The 12,084-nt window shown below is 48.8% G+C and overlaps 1 protein-coding gene across 1 annotated transcript in view; it reads right to left on the bottom strand.

The window, feature by feature from the left end:
* LOC132018326 (beta/gamma crystallin domain-containing protein 1-like) overlaps positions 1 to 9,012 on the bottom strand; it is a 52,608-nt gene extending 43,596 nt beyond the window's left edge. The window contains exons 1-2 of the mRNA XM_059401132.1: positions 8,324 to 9,012; positions 1,587 to 3,909 (exon numbers count right to left, since the gene is read on the bottom strand). Coding sequence (XP_059257115.1) covers positions 1,587 to 3,909; positions 8,324 to 9,012 — 3,012 coding nt within the window. The remainder of the gene's footprint in view (positions 1 to 1,586; positions 3,910 to 8,323) is intronic.
* Positions 9,013 to 12,084: the final 3,072 nt, after the last annotated feature.

Raw genomic sequence — 12,084 nt, 5'->3', positions numbered from 1 at the left:
AAACTGCTATGAGATAAGAGAAGTGATCTAAGAATGAGTAAAAAGAGAAAAGAAGGCAGTAATGAATGGAAAGTAGGCCAGTGGAAATATTCTGTGCTTAAGAGAAATACCTAAAAATCTTCTGATTTCTGAGTGCTACAGGCTGATTTAGGTTTGTTTGTTTACCACAGTGGTTCTCAAAGTGTGGTTCTGGGGCCCTTGGAAGATCCCCAAAACCTTTCAGGAAGTCAAGGAGGTTAAAACTCTTCTCATACAAAGAGAGTATTTTCCCTTTTCAGTCTCTTTCTTTCACAGGAGTACAGCGGAATGTTCCAGAGAGCCCAGGATGTGTGATGACACCACCATTCTGATGGTTAACAGAAGGTGTCCTTGTGTGTTCTCAGGCTTTACATTTTTTTACTGTTAGTTTCTATTATAATCAGTGCCAGCAGGCATAACTCATGTGAACAAAAGCTCTTTGGGGACCTCAATAATCTTTAAATATAAAGGTGTCCTGAGACCCAAAAGTTTGAACATTTTTGAAAAGGGGGATCTGAACTTCCTCTGGACATCTAACCATACATTTCAAAAGATCTTCCAAAATGGTATTCTATGCTAGGCTTGAGCCAAAGCCCACACAACAAATGGAAACACGCTACAGTGCCCATTCAAATGAAGAAGAGGGCACGGTATCTTCTGGCAGATTATGCTGTGAGACAAGATGGTCTACACTGGCCAGACAGCCTAGTTCACAGCGTGGGCAACAGGAATACAGAGGCCCACTCCTGTTTCAGGGCCAGCAGAGCTATGCTCTAGAACTTATACTCTGCCTGGTTCATACATCATCCTTCCTCCCCTTGAGCATCATGCTTGGTAACAGAAAGACACACAATTCATACCAAAAACTCAGTAGAGAAAACAACTCCTGGTATTCGGATGAAAGAGGATGGAGAAATCATAGCTGCTCCTCAAAGTCATATTTTGCTGCCCTCTCTACAATATTAAAGGAAAGAGCCAATGTAGACCAAAATTCTTTGCCCCAAAAGCTTGGTAGGAAAACAGTTTCCCTGATGAAACTTCCAAGTAAAGAGAAATGATTTCCTGAATTACATGGGATAATCATCTAATGTTACTTATAGAAAGAAAGTGTGAATCTTAACGTCAAAAGAGAAGGGTTAGGAGTAAGATTTCTTGGTGGGGCTTTTCTGAATAAATGAAGCAGCTTTACAGACCTTCAAAATTCTAAGTAGAGCACTGAGCATTTTTACTCAGAACTAGGTAAGAAAAAACAACTCGTCTGTCTCTGAACTGTCAAGGTACCTAACCTACACCTTTCAGAATACAACATATAAATTCATAAGCCTTAAAATATGTATAGCTTGTTTTCCCTGCTAGAGCACTAATGCCTTGAAGACAGAAATCTTAGTACCTTTCTTCTTAGCCGCTTCCAATCCTTTATATACATTGTAGGTTTTCATGGGATCAACGAACAGAAAACTATCATTCACATGCACAACCGCTTAAAAGAACATGAGTTGCTCATCACCTCTCTCTCTCCCCTCATTTTATAAATACCCCCATAAATGGTAAAATACGTTGCTACTTACGGTCGTATCTGATAAGGACATGGCAGAAAAAGACACGTTGGGGTCAAACCGGCTGGATTTGAAACGACCCATGAAGTCTGCGTCGCTATTTCCATAGTTTGGCAAGTTGGGCTTAAGAACGCTTCCGACACGATTAGCCTTTTCTGGATCATCACTGTTCTTCAGTTTAGAAAATTCAGAAAGCTGGGTTTCTGACAAGTGTGGGTTGCTTCGTGAACCCAGGTCTTCTTTGGTTTCCTCTTTGGGCAGGTATCTCTCCATGTAGCTTGTGCTTTTCAAGCCCGAAGGAGCCGCATCTGTGGCATCGAAATTGAAGACCTTTCCATTGCTGGGGGGAAGGTTTGGCTGCTCTCGGTCTGCACCGCAGGGGGGGGCCCCCTCCACCCTGGGCGGTAACGCGGAAGCCCGAGAAAGAGAAGTGTTGTGAGGAGTGCCGAAAGACGTGGTCATGGTACTGACTGACGTCACAGAGGGAGAAAAGATCTTGTCTTGCGGTGAAGTAGGCAGCAGGCTGGAGAAGAGTGCGCTCTTCTCTAGCCTCGATCTCTTAATTCCGCCATTGGGGACATCTTTGTTCTCTTTGTCGCTTGTCTCCGGAGCCGTGGAAGAGTCGTCTTTCCCATTTGTGTACAGGGACTTGAAGAGGATACTCTGCTCGGTAGATGTGCGTTTGGGCCTCAGGTTGGGTTTTGTGTAAAGGTTCTGCATCAGATGTAAAGCCGGTGACATTTCTGGCTGGCTTTCCTTCTTCTTCCCCAGACCAAAGGTAAACACGTTGGGATCTAACACTTTTTCTAAATTGTCCTCATGAATCGGAGGCATGACAAAGGGAGGAGCAGGCGAGTTGGGCACCCTGGCCTTCTTTTTCTTCTGAGGCACACAGACGGTGCTGTCCATGTTCTTGATAATTTCAGTGAATTTTTCCATATCTGATGAAGAATCAAATACACTATCATCACTACCCACAGACACATTCAGAAGACTGGCAGGGCTGGCCTGGCCATTCACAACATTTTTATCTGGTCTTTGGGGAGTTTCTAGAGGGTTTCTGCTCCCAGGGGAGTCAGTCTTCGGGGGTTTTCGGTCACCCTGACTTTGAGCCTGGATAGGCTGAGTTTTCTCTGATTCTGGCGGCATGACTTGTGGGCCAGATTTTGCTGCTTGTTCCTCTTTGCAATGAATGTGTTCGGGAGACGTGCTCTCGCCGCCCAGCCCTTCTGCTTTCTGGGGAGCACAGCTTGCAACAGAAACCACTTCAAGGTCATCATTGTGACAGCTTGGCAGCTGTGCTTCTCTAACTTCGGAGCTCTCTGAGATGACCTGGGAGCCCACATCCTGGGTGCTCTCCACGGGGAGCACGAAGGACCGGACCTGGACCAGCACCTTGGATGGACGCTCGGTTCCCACAGCTTCCGGGCTGTGCTCTGCGCACAGAGCAGGGTTTGCGGCCCCTCCTCCTCCTCCCCCTGCAAGTCTGGAGGGCAGCACTCTCTCCTCATTCTTATGTGACACAGGCAGAACACATCCGTGATGGTTTTCTGACACTTCTACATGGGTGCGTGGAACGTTGCTTCTGGGAGCTTGAACACATGCGTCTCCGGGTGCGGGCTGTGAGCGAGAAGGCCCGTTAGATGACTCAGCTGGGGGCTCTGAGTCAGAAAATGTATCCTGTGGCTTTGGTCTGGCTGTTGGAGGGGAATCTTTGGTATCAAGAACAGCGGGAATGTCCTGTGCCAGATCAGTCATATTTTCGAGGGCAAGCCTTTTGCTGTCTGCAGCCGTTGAGTCACCCTCTCCTAAGGGCTTGTGGTCCGTGGCAGGAATCAGGGCAGTACCCACCACTTTGGAAGGGCAGCCTGCATCTATCTGCACTTCTGCTCTATCACCCTGGGTAAGCGGAGAACCGAGAGCTTGACCCTCGGTAGGCTCGCCCTCCGTCCCTCCCGCACTGGGGCTCCCAGCGGCTGGTGGGATCTCCTCCTCCGTAACTTTGGGTTCTGGCGAGCTCTCCTTTGCCAGCATACCATTCTGGTGACTGTTTACTGTGCCTTTCTTTTCAGATTGCTCCATCTCTTTGGCTTTTTTGGCTAAATTCAACTTCGCCCTCCCGACGAAGGTCTTATTACAGGCAGGAGAGTTCCTTGTGCTTCGAATGTCAGCATATTTTGGGCTACTGGTGGCCCGTTTGTTTTCGAACAAGGAGATCTTGTTGGCAGTGTTTCCTTTATGAACTGGCTGGCTAAATGGATTATGTTCATTTCCCAAACTGTCAGGATTCTTGGGAGTTTTAAGATTTAGTTCCACATGTTTGGGCTTGGCCGGGCTGCAAAAATAGAGCAGTGAGATAAAGTTATTGACCTAGTTTTAAAAAGTGAACATACCAATTCATTACAAAATGCTTATTACTATGAAAAGCCAACAGCCTTCTGTTAAGTAACATTTGGTTTTTTTTTTTTAATGAGACTATTTAAAAACCATCTTAAATACACTTTCAACTGTTTTTAGTGAATGTTTCGCTTCTGTATGATAGATGAGAAAATTATATAGCCAAGAAAATCGAGAGATGGGATGTTAGCAAACTTACCAAGTCCCTAATTAAGTGAATACAGTGCTCAGCCACTAGAATTAGAAGACATCTTAGGGCTTGAAGAACATTAGACTGAATTTTTATATTTAATGTACTCCCTTATTTCAAATATGTAAATGATCAATTGTGTATTTTTATAATTTTAAATATTATTTCAAAGGGCTAGATTTAAAAAATATTTATCTGTTATTTACTTCTTTGGGTATTTCATCCCCTTCATCTTCCTTTATGTAACTTTACTCTGATTATGTAAGTGTCTTCACTACAGAACATTTGGAAAATATAAAAATGAAGAATCACTCATACTCCTATGACTCAGATAATCTCCCTGTTAATAGTTTAGTAAAATTCAGTCTTCTTGTGTGCATAGTAAAGTCCTTTAAACAGAAGAGGAATTATTCTGTTCACAGAGTTTCGGATCTTGTCTTTAAAAAAAAAAAAAGATTACTTAATCTTATATGTCACATTTTTCATAGTTTCAAGTTACTAAAATTTGAAGTTTTTCATAATGTCTGCATGAAATTTTCATCATATAGATGGACCATAATTTACTTAACAGTTGCTCAATTGTTGGTTTTGTCACCTTTTGGGGGGCAAAAGGAGTTTCCCCTCACTCTAGAGAGAAACTCTAATGTTTCTTGGTTATTACTCCCAGTGGAAATCATAAATCTTTGAATGTATGTACTGTTCTCTTTCTGAGAAACAAAATGTTCTCTGTATGACGTTCACCAGGCCTGGTCCTTACACTGATTATCTATGTGAGCTTGGTCAGGTTAACTCACTGGACTCGCTACCTTCTCTGCCTAGAAAAACAACATAGATCGTTTAGAATAGAGCTGGTCCCCTCCCCACCGCCCACCTTCCCCAAGGAATGGCTGAAGCAATTCTGGGGATTCTCTTCAGCTGCAGTGGAGACAATAGAGACAGAGGCTTGGATCTGGGGCCAGTCACCCTCCTTTAAAGCAGAAGCACTTCTAGTTCTCTGTTTCATATATCACTTTTATATAAGCCTTCCCAGAAGAATGGGCTCCATGGCTAAACACACAAAAAAATGTCTAAACCATAGGCCTAGTGGTTTCTGAAATGAAGAGATAATAACCACTAACAATCACAGACTGACACACGCTTGACAAACACTGCGCTTGCCTAATGTACTAATTTATATGTTCTCGTTTAAGAGGAGGAAGCTGAAGCCTAAAAAAGGCAGGTAATTTGCCAGAAGTCATATACCCAGTGAGTGACAGGGCCAGGGTTTGAAATCAGGTGTCCTGGTTTCAGAGGCTATGCTCCTGACTGCTCCTGTGTCCCCAGACCTCAGTGACCAATTCTGGTCCTTTCCAGCTTTACCTATTCAAGAAGTCAATGAATTAGCAGGAGATCTGTAAGATGAAGCAATCAGACTTTGGAGGCCACCTTGATAATGAAAAGGAGAGCCACACAGAAATCTCATGCTGCCACCAGCATGAGATTCATTGACCTTCAAGAAAGAGGAGCCTTTTGAAGGAACAGGCAATATGACTTTGGGTGAGACACCTTTCTCTTCTGGATAAAATGAGTAGACTGAAAAGACTTGAGAAGTCCTTCCCAAACACAGCATTAGGAATTTAGATTTTTACTTTTTTTTTGGAATTTGATTTAAATACTTAATTTAATATACTCTCATGAATTTTTCTTAGGCATTGCTTTCCCCAACATTTCCATAAGATAGATAGGCTCCACCATGGTGAGCCCATAGCTTAAATTTAAAAGGAAAATTAATTTACATGCACTACCTTGAAGATTAATTTCTAAAACCAGTGGAGTAGAAATGGAGAGCTTACAAGTACCATCAGCTAATGAAGGATGTTCACGTACCAGTAAATACACCTTTTAAAAATTCTCACTAATCAGCTCAAGAAACAAACATCAAAGTGTATCTTGCGATGTAAATGGAAAACACCAAAGGTTAGCCAATAACCTACCTTAAGGACAGGAAACACATCTGCACATTAAAGATTTACACCAAGATCAAAATATATTTTACAACCAAACTTTCTGTGCTATTAAGTTCTGCTACCAAGAGTCACTACAATTAACCTAGCTCAAACTGATTAAAAGGAAGGCTTCTATAATTCATGTTTAATACCTTTATTATAATGTGAGAGGGGAAAATAATCTGGTGTCTAAAAAGCCATGGCTAGGAGAGGAAAATTCTCCTTATTCTAAACATACCATTGTTAAGAATCTCAACATTCAATCCTTGGTACAGAACTGAAGGCATAATTTTTCTAACAGCATCAAGAAACTCTCTGCTATATAGTCCTTTTTCAGGGACTATAACCTAAGTTTAACTAAAACATCAGGTGCAAATTATTTTTAAAAAGTCATCTGATAGCATTTTTTCTTGAAATATAATCAGAGGGGGGAAAAAGCTGGGAAAAAAATCCATCAAACAGAAAAAAGCTAGAAGGAACTGATTTCCCATTTCCAGAGCTGGCCAATTCACCAATTTCCACAGTGCGAGGCCCTGTGGAAAACACAATTAAGCCAAATGCCTTGCAAAGGGAAAATTTTAGGTAGGAAATAATCGGCACAGAGAAGAAGACATTTGATTTAGTTCTTGGGCCCAAAAGGGCACCTGAAGAGTTTCATTATAAGAATCGCTTCCCAGGTTTGTTTACCCTCCTCCTTGCAACATTTCTGGTTTTTCCACTGGCGCACTCCGCTTGGAAGGCAGGGAAGGCGTCCTCTCAATGCTCCACAGCAACGTTTCTCTAAGCTCACACTCGAGGTCTGAATGTTCAGTCACACTGGCCTTCTTCAAATAATGGGCATCATTCACTCTGGTTTCTTCTCTCACACTGCCGTTGCAGAATAAATAGGTGACTTTATCAAAGGTCTCCAGGTTGGCAACTGGGGCGGTAGTTCACATTACTCATTAAGCAGGTTCTTCCTCCAGTATTTACCAGACCTCCTACTCTAAAGGTTACTTACCCAAGAACTCAAATGGGATGAAATCATCCGGTTTAAGAATCAAAATGCTGGGAAAATACTGGCTCTTTTAATAAATGCGCAAATGTAGGAAAAACTCGGGCAGTTTCCATAGTCCTTTTGTACAGGCGCTAGCTGGGAGGTGGGGGAATGAGAGCATGGGAAGGGGAGAGGATCTTGAGTTTTCCAGAGAGCCCTCCCTACGCCATGCTCCTATACACACCGCATTCAGCATCAAGGCAGAAGCCCAGCTCCAAAAAGCCCACAGCGATTTCTCCTGCTTTGCACGTCCCCAGACTTTACAGCTGATAACCCACTCAGGAGTTCCCTCAGCCATCATCACCTCAGACAGTTCTTTCTCTTCCTTTTGCAAGCCAGAGTGGGCCATAAACTTCTCAAGGGCAATATACTGAGTCATAGTCTGAGTTTTTCCGCATAGTTCCTGGCACAACACCATGCACAGAAGTCACTCAGTAAATATTTGGGGGAAAAAAAATCAGTGAATTTAACAGCAGGTAGTTAGTCCGTTGCTGAGCTTGATTCTTCCAATGTTCTTTCATCGAACAAAGTTCCCCAGGAAGCACACTACTCTCTCTTCATTTCTGTAACTAAAGAATTCCTCTTCAACCTGGGGGCAAACATGTCACTAACCTCCCAAACATTCGAAGGAAGGGAATTAGAAAACAATCTTTAAGTTGGCCTAAGTTCCAGAAAAAGTTCTGTGAATTCTCTAAGACTCACCCATGTCAAAGTTACTACTGGGTCAAGACTGAAATTAAGCGGTTTTGCTCCATATTTTCAAATTCACTGCGTAGGTGTTTCCAGAATGCCCTACCCAGGAATGCTGGTGTTTTAAGTTTTAAATAAAGGATTAGCTCAAGTCAGGCCAGTCGGTCCTCTTTCAGTGGCTGATGTAAACACTGAGCCTCAAGAGATTGTTACATTCATTCAACTTAAACATTCTATCAGAACAGCAATTCACGCGGCCGCGAGGCTCCCGAAGTGTCATCTCCAGCTGCGCTAACCAGCCCTTCGCTACCTCCGTTTCAACACTGAGGGGGAACTCTGTGCACAGTTAGTTCTGCCACAGATGCAAAGACCCCGGAGCCCCCCAGAAACACCACCCAGAACGTCTGCCGACACCCACAGCGCGCCCAGGCCCCGGTCCGCGGCTACTTACAGGGTCACTTTAGTGGTCACCGTCGACCTGCCCACCCCGAAGTGGTGCCTGGGCTTCAAGCCGTCCGCGTCCGAACCACCGGCCGATCTGCCCGGCTCTTTGCTTCGACTTCCTTCTCCCCGGCTGTCGAAGTGGTTGGGGAACGGGCCCCTCTTGTGCTCGGGCTTGATCTCCGGCAGCAGCGAGCTGCTCTTGACGGTGAGCTCGCGGGGGATGACCCGGGCCGCCTCCTCCCCGTTGTCCCCCGCGGCGCCCTTGGCGGCGGGATCCGGCGCTGGCGCCCTCTTCGGGGGGGACTCCTTGGCGGGAGCCCGAGGGCCGCCGGCCGGCGAGGTGGGCGCGGCCTCGGGGACGCGGCTCTTGCCCCTCCTCTTGGTGGGGGACGAGGCGGGCGGCGGCGGCTTGCCCCGCTCCGACTCCCCGCGGAGCGGCCCCCTGGGCCCGGGGCTGGACTTGGACTCGGCGCCCGCTGCGGAGGCAACGCCCCCGTCGGGGGCCGCCCGCGGAGATTTCACTTTCTTTTCCGCGGAGCCGTTCTCCGTGGCCGCGTTTGGCGCCACCTCGTAGTCGAACACCGCGTCGTCCCTGCCCGCGCTGTCCCGCAGCGCCGTGTCCGGCCCGGGGGAGTCGGTGGACTTCTGCGACCTTCTCCGCCTGCCGGACCTGCGGCCGCCCGACCTCTTCTCCATGTCGTCAGAATCGCCGCAATCTTCTGGCCCCGGAGGAATCGTGCCCGGCTCGTCCCCCTGGGCCGCCTCAGTCTTGCTCAAGTAGATGTCCAAAGTTAACACGGTGGCGGGGTGGGCGCCGGGCCGGCACTGTCGCCCTCGGGGCCCCGCTTGGCCGTCTGCCTGCGCCGCGTCCGAACAGTTCCCCTCGCGCTCGGCCGGAGGGTCCCCTGGCAGAGCCGACGCGTCCTCGGAGGGCAGGTTGTACGCGTCTTGGGGCTCCAGAGAATCTGCCCCGGCGCACACACGGGGGGCTCTGTCAGAGGCCTCGTCTAGCCCCCCCGCGGGCCGCTCCCCGGTGGGCGACCTCGGCTCAGCCCTCGCGCCCCGGACTGTCTCCTGCTCGCAGCCAGCGCCGGGTGCAGCGTCCTCCCCCGGACTGCCGGCCAGCGTCTCTGCGCTGCCTTGCCCCGAGGAATTCTCAAGTGAGGAATGCAGCTGCTTGGCAGCGGTGGTGGCACCTGGGAAAGACTCTCCCTCTGCCTCCAGAGGTTCTAATTGGAGTGAATCACGTTCATGGCACTGCTGCACAGCCGCCGCCGCTGCGCGACTGCTCGTGCAAGGTGACAGCTCGGCGTCAGGGGGGGCCGCCTGCACGCGGGTCTCGGGGAGCTCCTCCGACTCTCGGGGCTGCTCCTGCGGGGAGCCCTCCTCGCACGTGTCTTTCTGCTTGGGTTGGCCTCCCTGAGGTTTACTCTTATTCTCTCTTTCCGGGGGTCTGTTAGAGGTTACATCTTTGGGAGACACTGATTTGGCACTGGAGCTGGTGGGACTCTCTAACCCGTTTCTGCTGGTCCTTCTCCTTCCAGCCGTGAACAGATTGCCAAGCTTCCCCAAAACTGGCTTCCTTTTGTTTTCTTCTGGAGGTTGTGCTCTGGACTGAAAAACAAAAAGGGTTGGGGGAAAGAAACCGTGAGAATCTGGTTTTTCCCTTCCTTAGTAAGAGCACTGCAGACCTACAAGCCAAAACGGTAGCAACCCAGTCTAACTGAAAATCAGGGAGTGTGTTTTTGTTATATTTATTCCAACAAAATAAAGTTATATTTTCACATTTTTCTTAAGCCCCATCTATGTTAGGCGCTACTTGGAATAACATTTTCTTTAACTCTTGTGTTTTAAAGGAAAATCCAGAAGGTCCAAATAATCATATATACAAAATCAACAATTCCCAGGTCTATCCAACTTTTGCTTTTTACCTTCTTCCTCAATAAAGATGAATTTCAAAACAGTCATGTGTGATTACAAGGCAGCAGTAAACAAACTAAAATATCTTAAAGGTTTTATTTGAGAGAAAGAGGGCACGAGTAGGAGGGGGAGAGAAGGGCCGAGGGAGAGGAACAAGAAGACTCCCCGCTGAGCAGGGAGTGGGGGAACCCCTCCCCGCCCGCCCACCCTGGGCTGATCCCAGGACCCCAGCTCACCACCTGGGCCCAAGTCAGATGCTCAAACGGCTGAGCCACGCAGGCGCCCCTAAAGAACCGTAAAGAAAAGGTTTTTTTGTTGTGGTTTTAAAACACCGCCCTTTGTTTTTGTAGGAAGAAAGGAAAAGTAGGAAGTTCTAGCACTCTTCTCTAGAACAGAAAGAAGCCACCTGGGTATAACACAACTGCAAATGGAAAACTCCAGAAAACCAGGATTGGCGAGACCCGGGGCGGGCGGGTGGCCACACCTGTGGCCCGGGAGGGCCGGGCCCGCACTCCTCCAATGGGAGAAGCACGCGGGCTTTCAAACGTTTGCCTGCTGATCCTCCTCCCGCGGTCCCGCCGCTCTGCGGCTCATCCGACTGGCCGTGCGCCCGCGGGGAGTTCCCAGCAGTGCAAATACGGGGAGCGCCTGCAGGAAGGAGGGCGAAGGTGGAGGGCGATCGCGTGCGTACAGCCGCCTCCTGGGTTCGGGAGGCGCCGCGCGACGGAAGCGCACCTGGCTCTGCCCACGCCGACCTCAGCCGGCGGCCCGTCCCTCCCCGGCCCGCAGGGCTTCAGGCGCGAGCCCGGGAAGCCGACCCACCCGCGGGAAGGGATCTGGGCCGCCCGCGTCGTTCCGCTCGGGTTCCGGGAAGGGGAAAAACGCGCACCGCTTGCATAGCCTGGAGCCAAACGGCCGGCACCTGGGGCCCGCGCCAGAAGCGGGGGCCGCTCCGAGCTTGTCAATAAAAGCAAACCCGCCCAAGGGCGCCGCGGTGCGCCGGGGTTTGCGGGTGCGGGAAGGGGTAGGTGAGGGCCGGGGGCTGGCGGGAAGAGGAGGGAGCAGGCCCAGGTGAGGCTGGGAGCTTCGGCCCCTCGCCCGGCCTCGCGGAGCCTAAGGGAAGGCGGCGTGCTCAGGGCAACGAACCCACTGCAACCAGGACCACGCGTGGGGCTACAGTAACTTAAGAATCACCTCTTCCACTTAAAACCTAGGAGCTAGCTTGAGCACCCCGCCCCGCCACCTTTCCTGGAAAGCGAACACTCAGGGCAGTTTCTATAATATTGACTGTTTACAGAGAGATTCCTAAATCACTGTGCAAAGCAGCTCCATTTCCTTTGAGTTTTATGCACCCTTGGACTTTGGAACTGGTGGGAAATAGGAAGGGCTGTAAGATAAACCTGGAAATTAACATGGTCAACGAGCATTTATTGAGACCGCCCCGGCCGGCTGTGGAACATGTAATTCTGCAACAGCCTAGATCCCACGGCAGAGATGAAGGGGGTGGGGGGATGGGGGGGGGGACAACAAAGTCAGGATCAAACCCAGTTCCTCAGCTTCCCCAACCCCTGCTCCTTCAGCTCCACCACGGGGACTCCTTTCAGAGGACAGGGAGATGCAGAGGGCACCCCTGAGACAGAGCCAGCCCGGAGGAAGAGATGCAGGCCATACGCCCCCAGAATTGGCTCCTGAGGAAGGTCTCATGAATTGCATTTACTGACAAGCCCTGAGTGATTCTTTTGGTTTGAGAAGCACCTGGCAGGAACTTTTGAACTAGCGAGCTGCAGCATGAGGAGATGGGCCCGTGTGTGGCAGCCATTAGAAACTTAAAAAAAAAAATTTTTTTTT

The sequence above is a fragment of the Mustela nigripes genome, chromosome 5 (assembly GCF_022355385.1).
Source record: "Mustela nigripes isolate SB6536 chromosome 5, MUSNIG.SB6536, whole genome shotgun sequence".
In the NCBI taxonomy this organism is placed as follows: domain Eukaryota; kingdom Metazoa; phylum Chordata; class Mammalia; order Carnivora; family Mustelidae; genus Mustela; species Mustela nigripes.
Note: the sequence above shows the minus strand (reverse complement) of the source record. Positions and strands in the feature narration are given on the sequence as shown.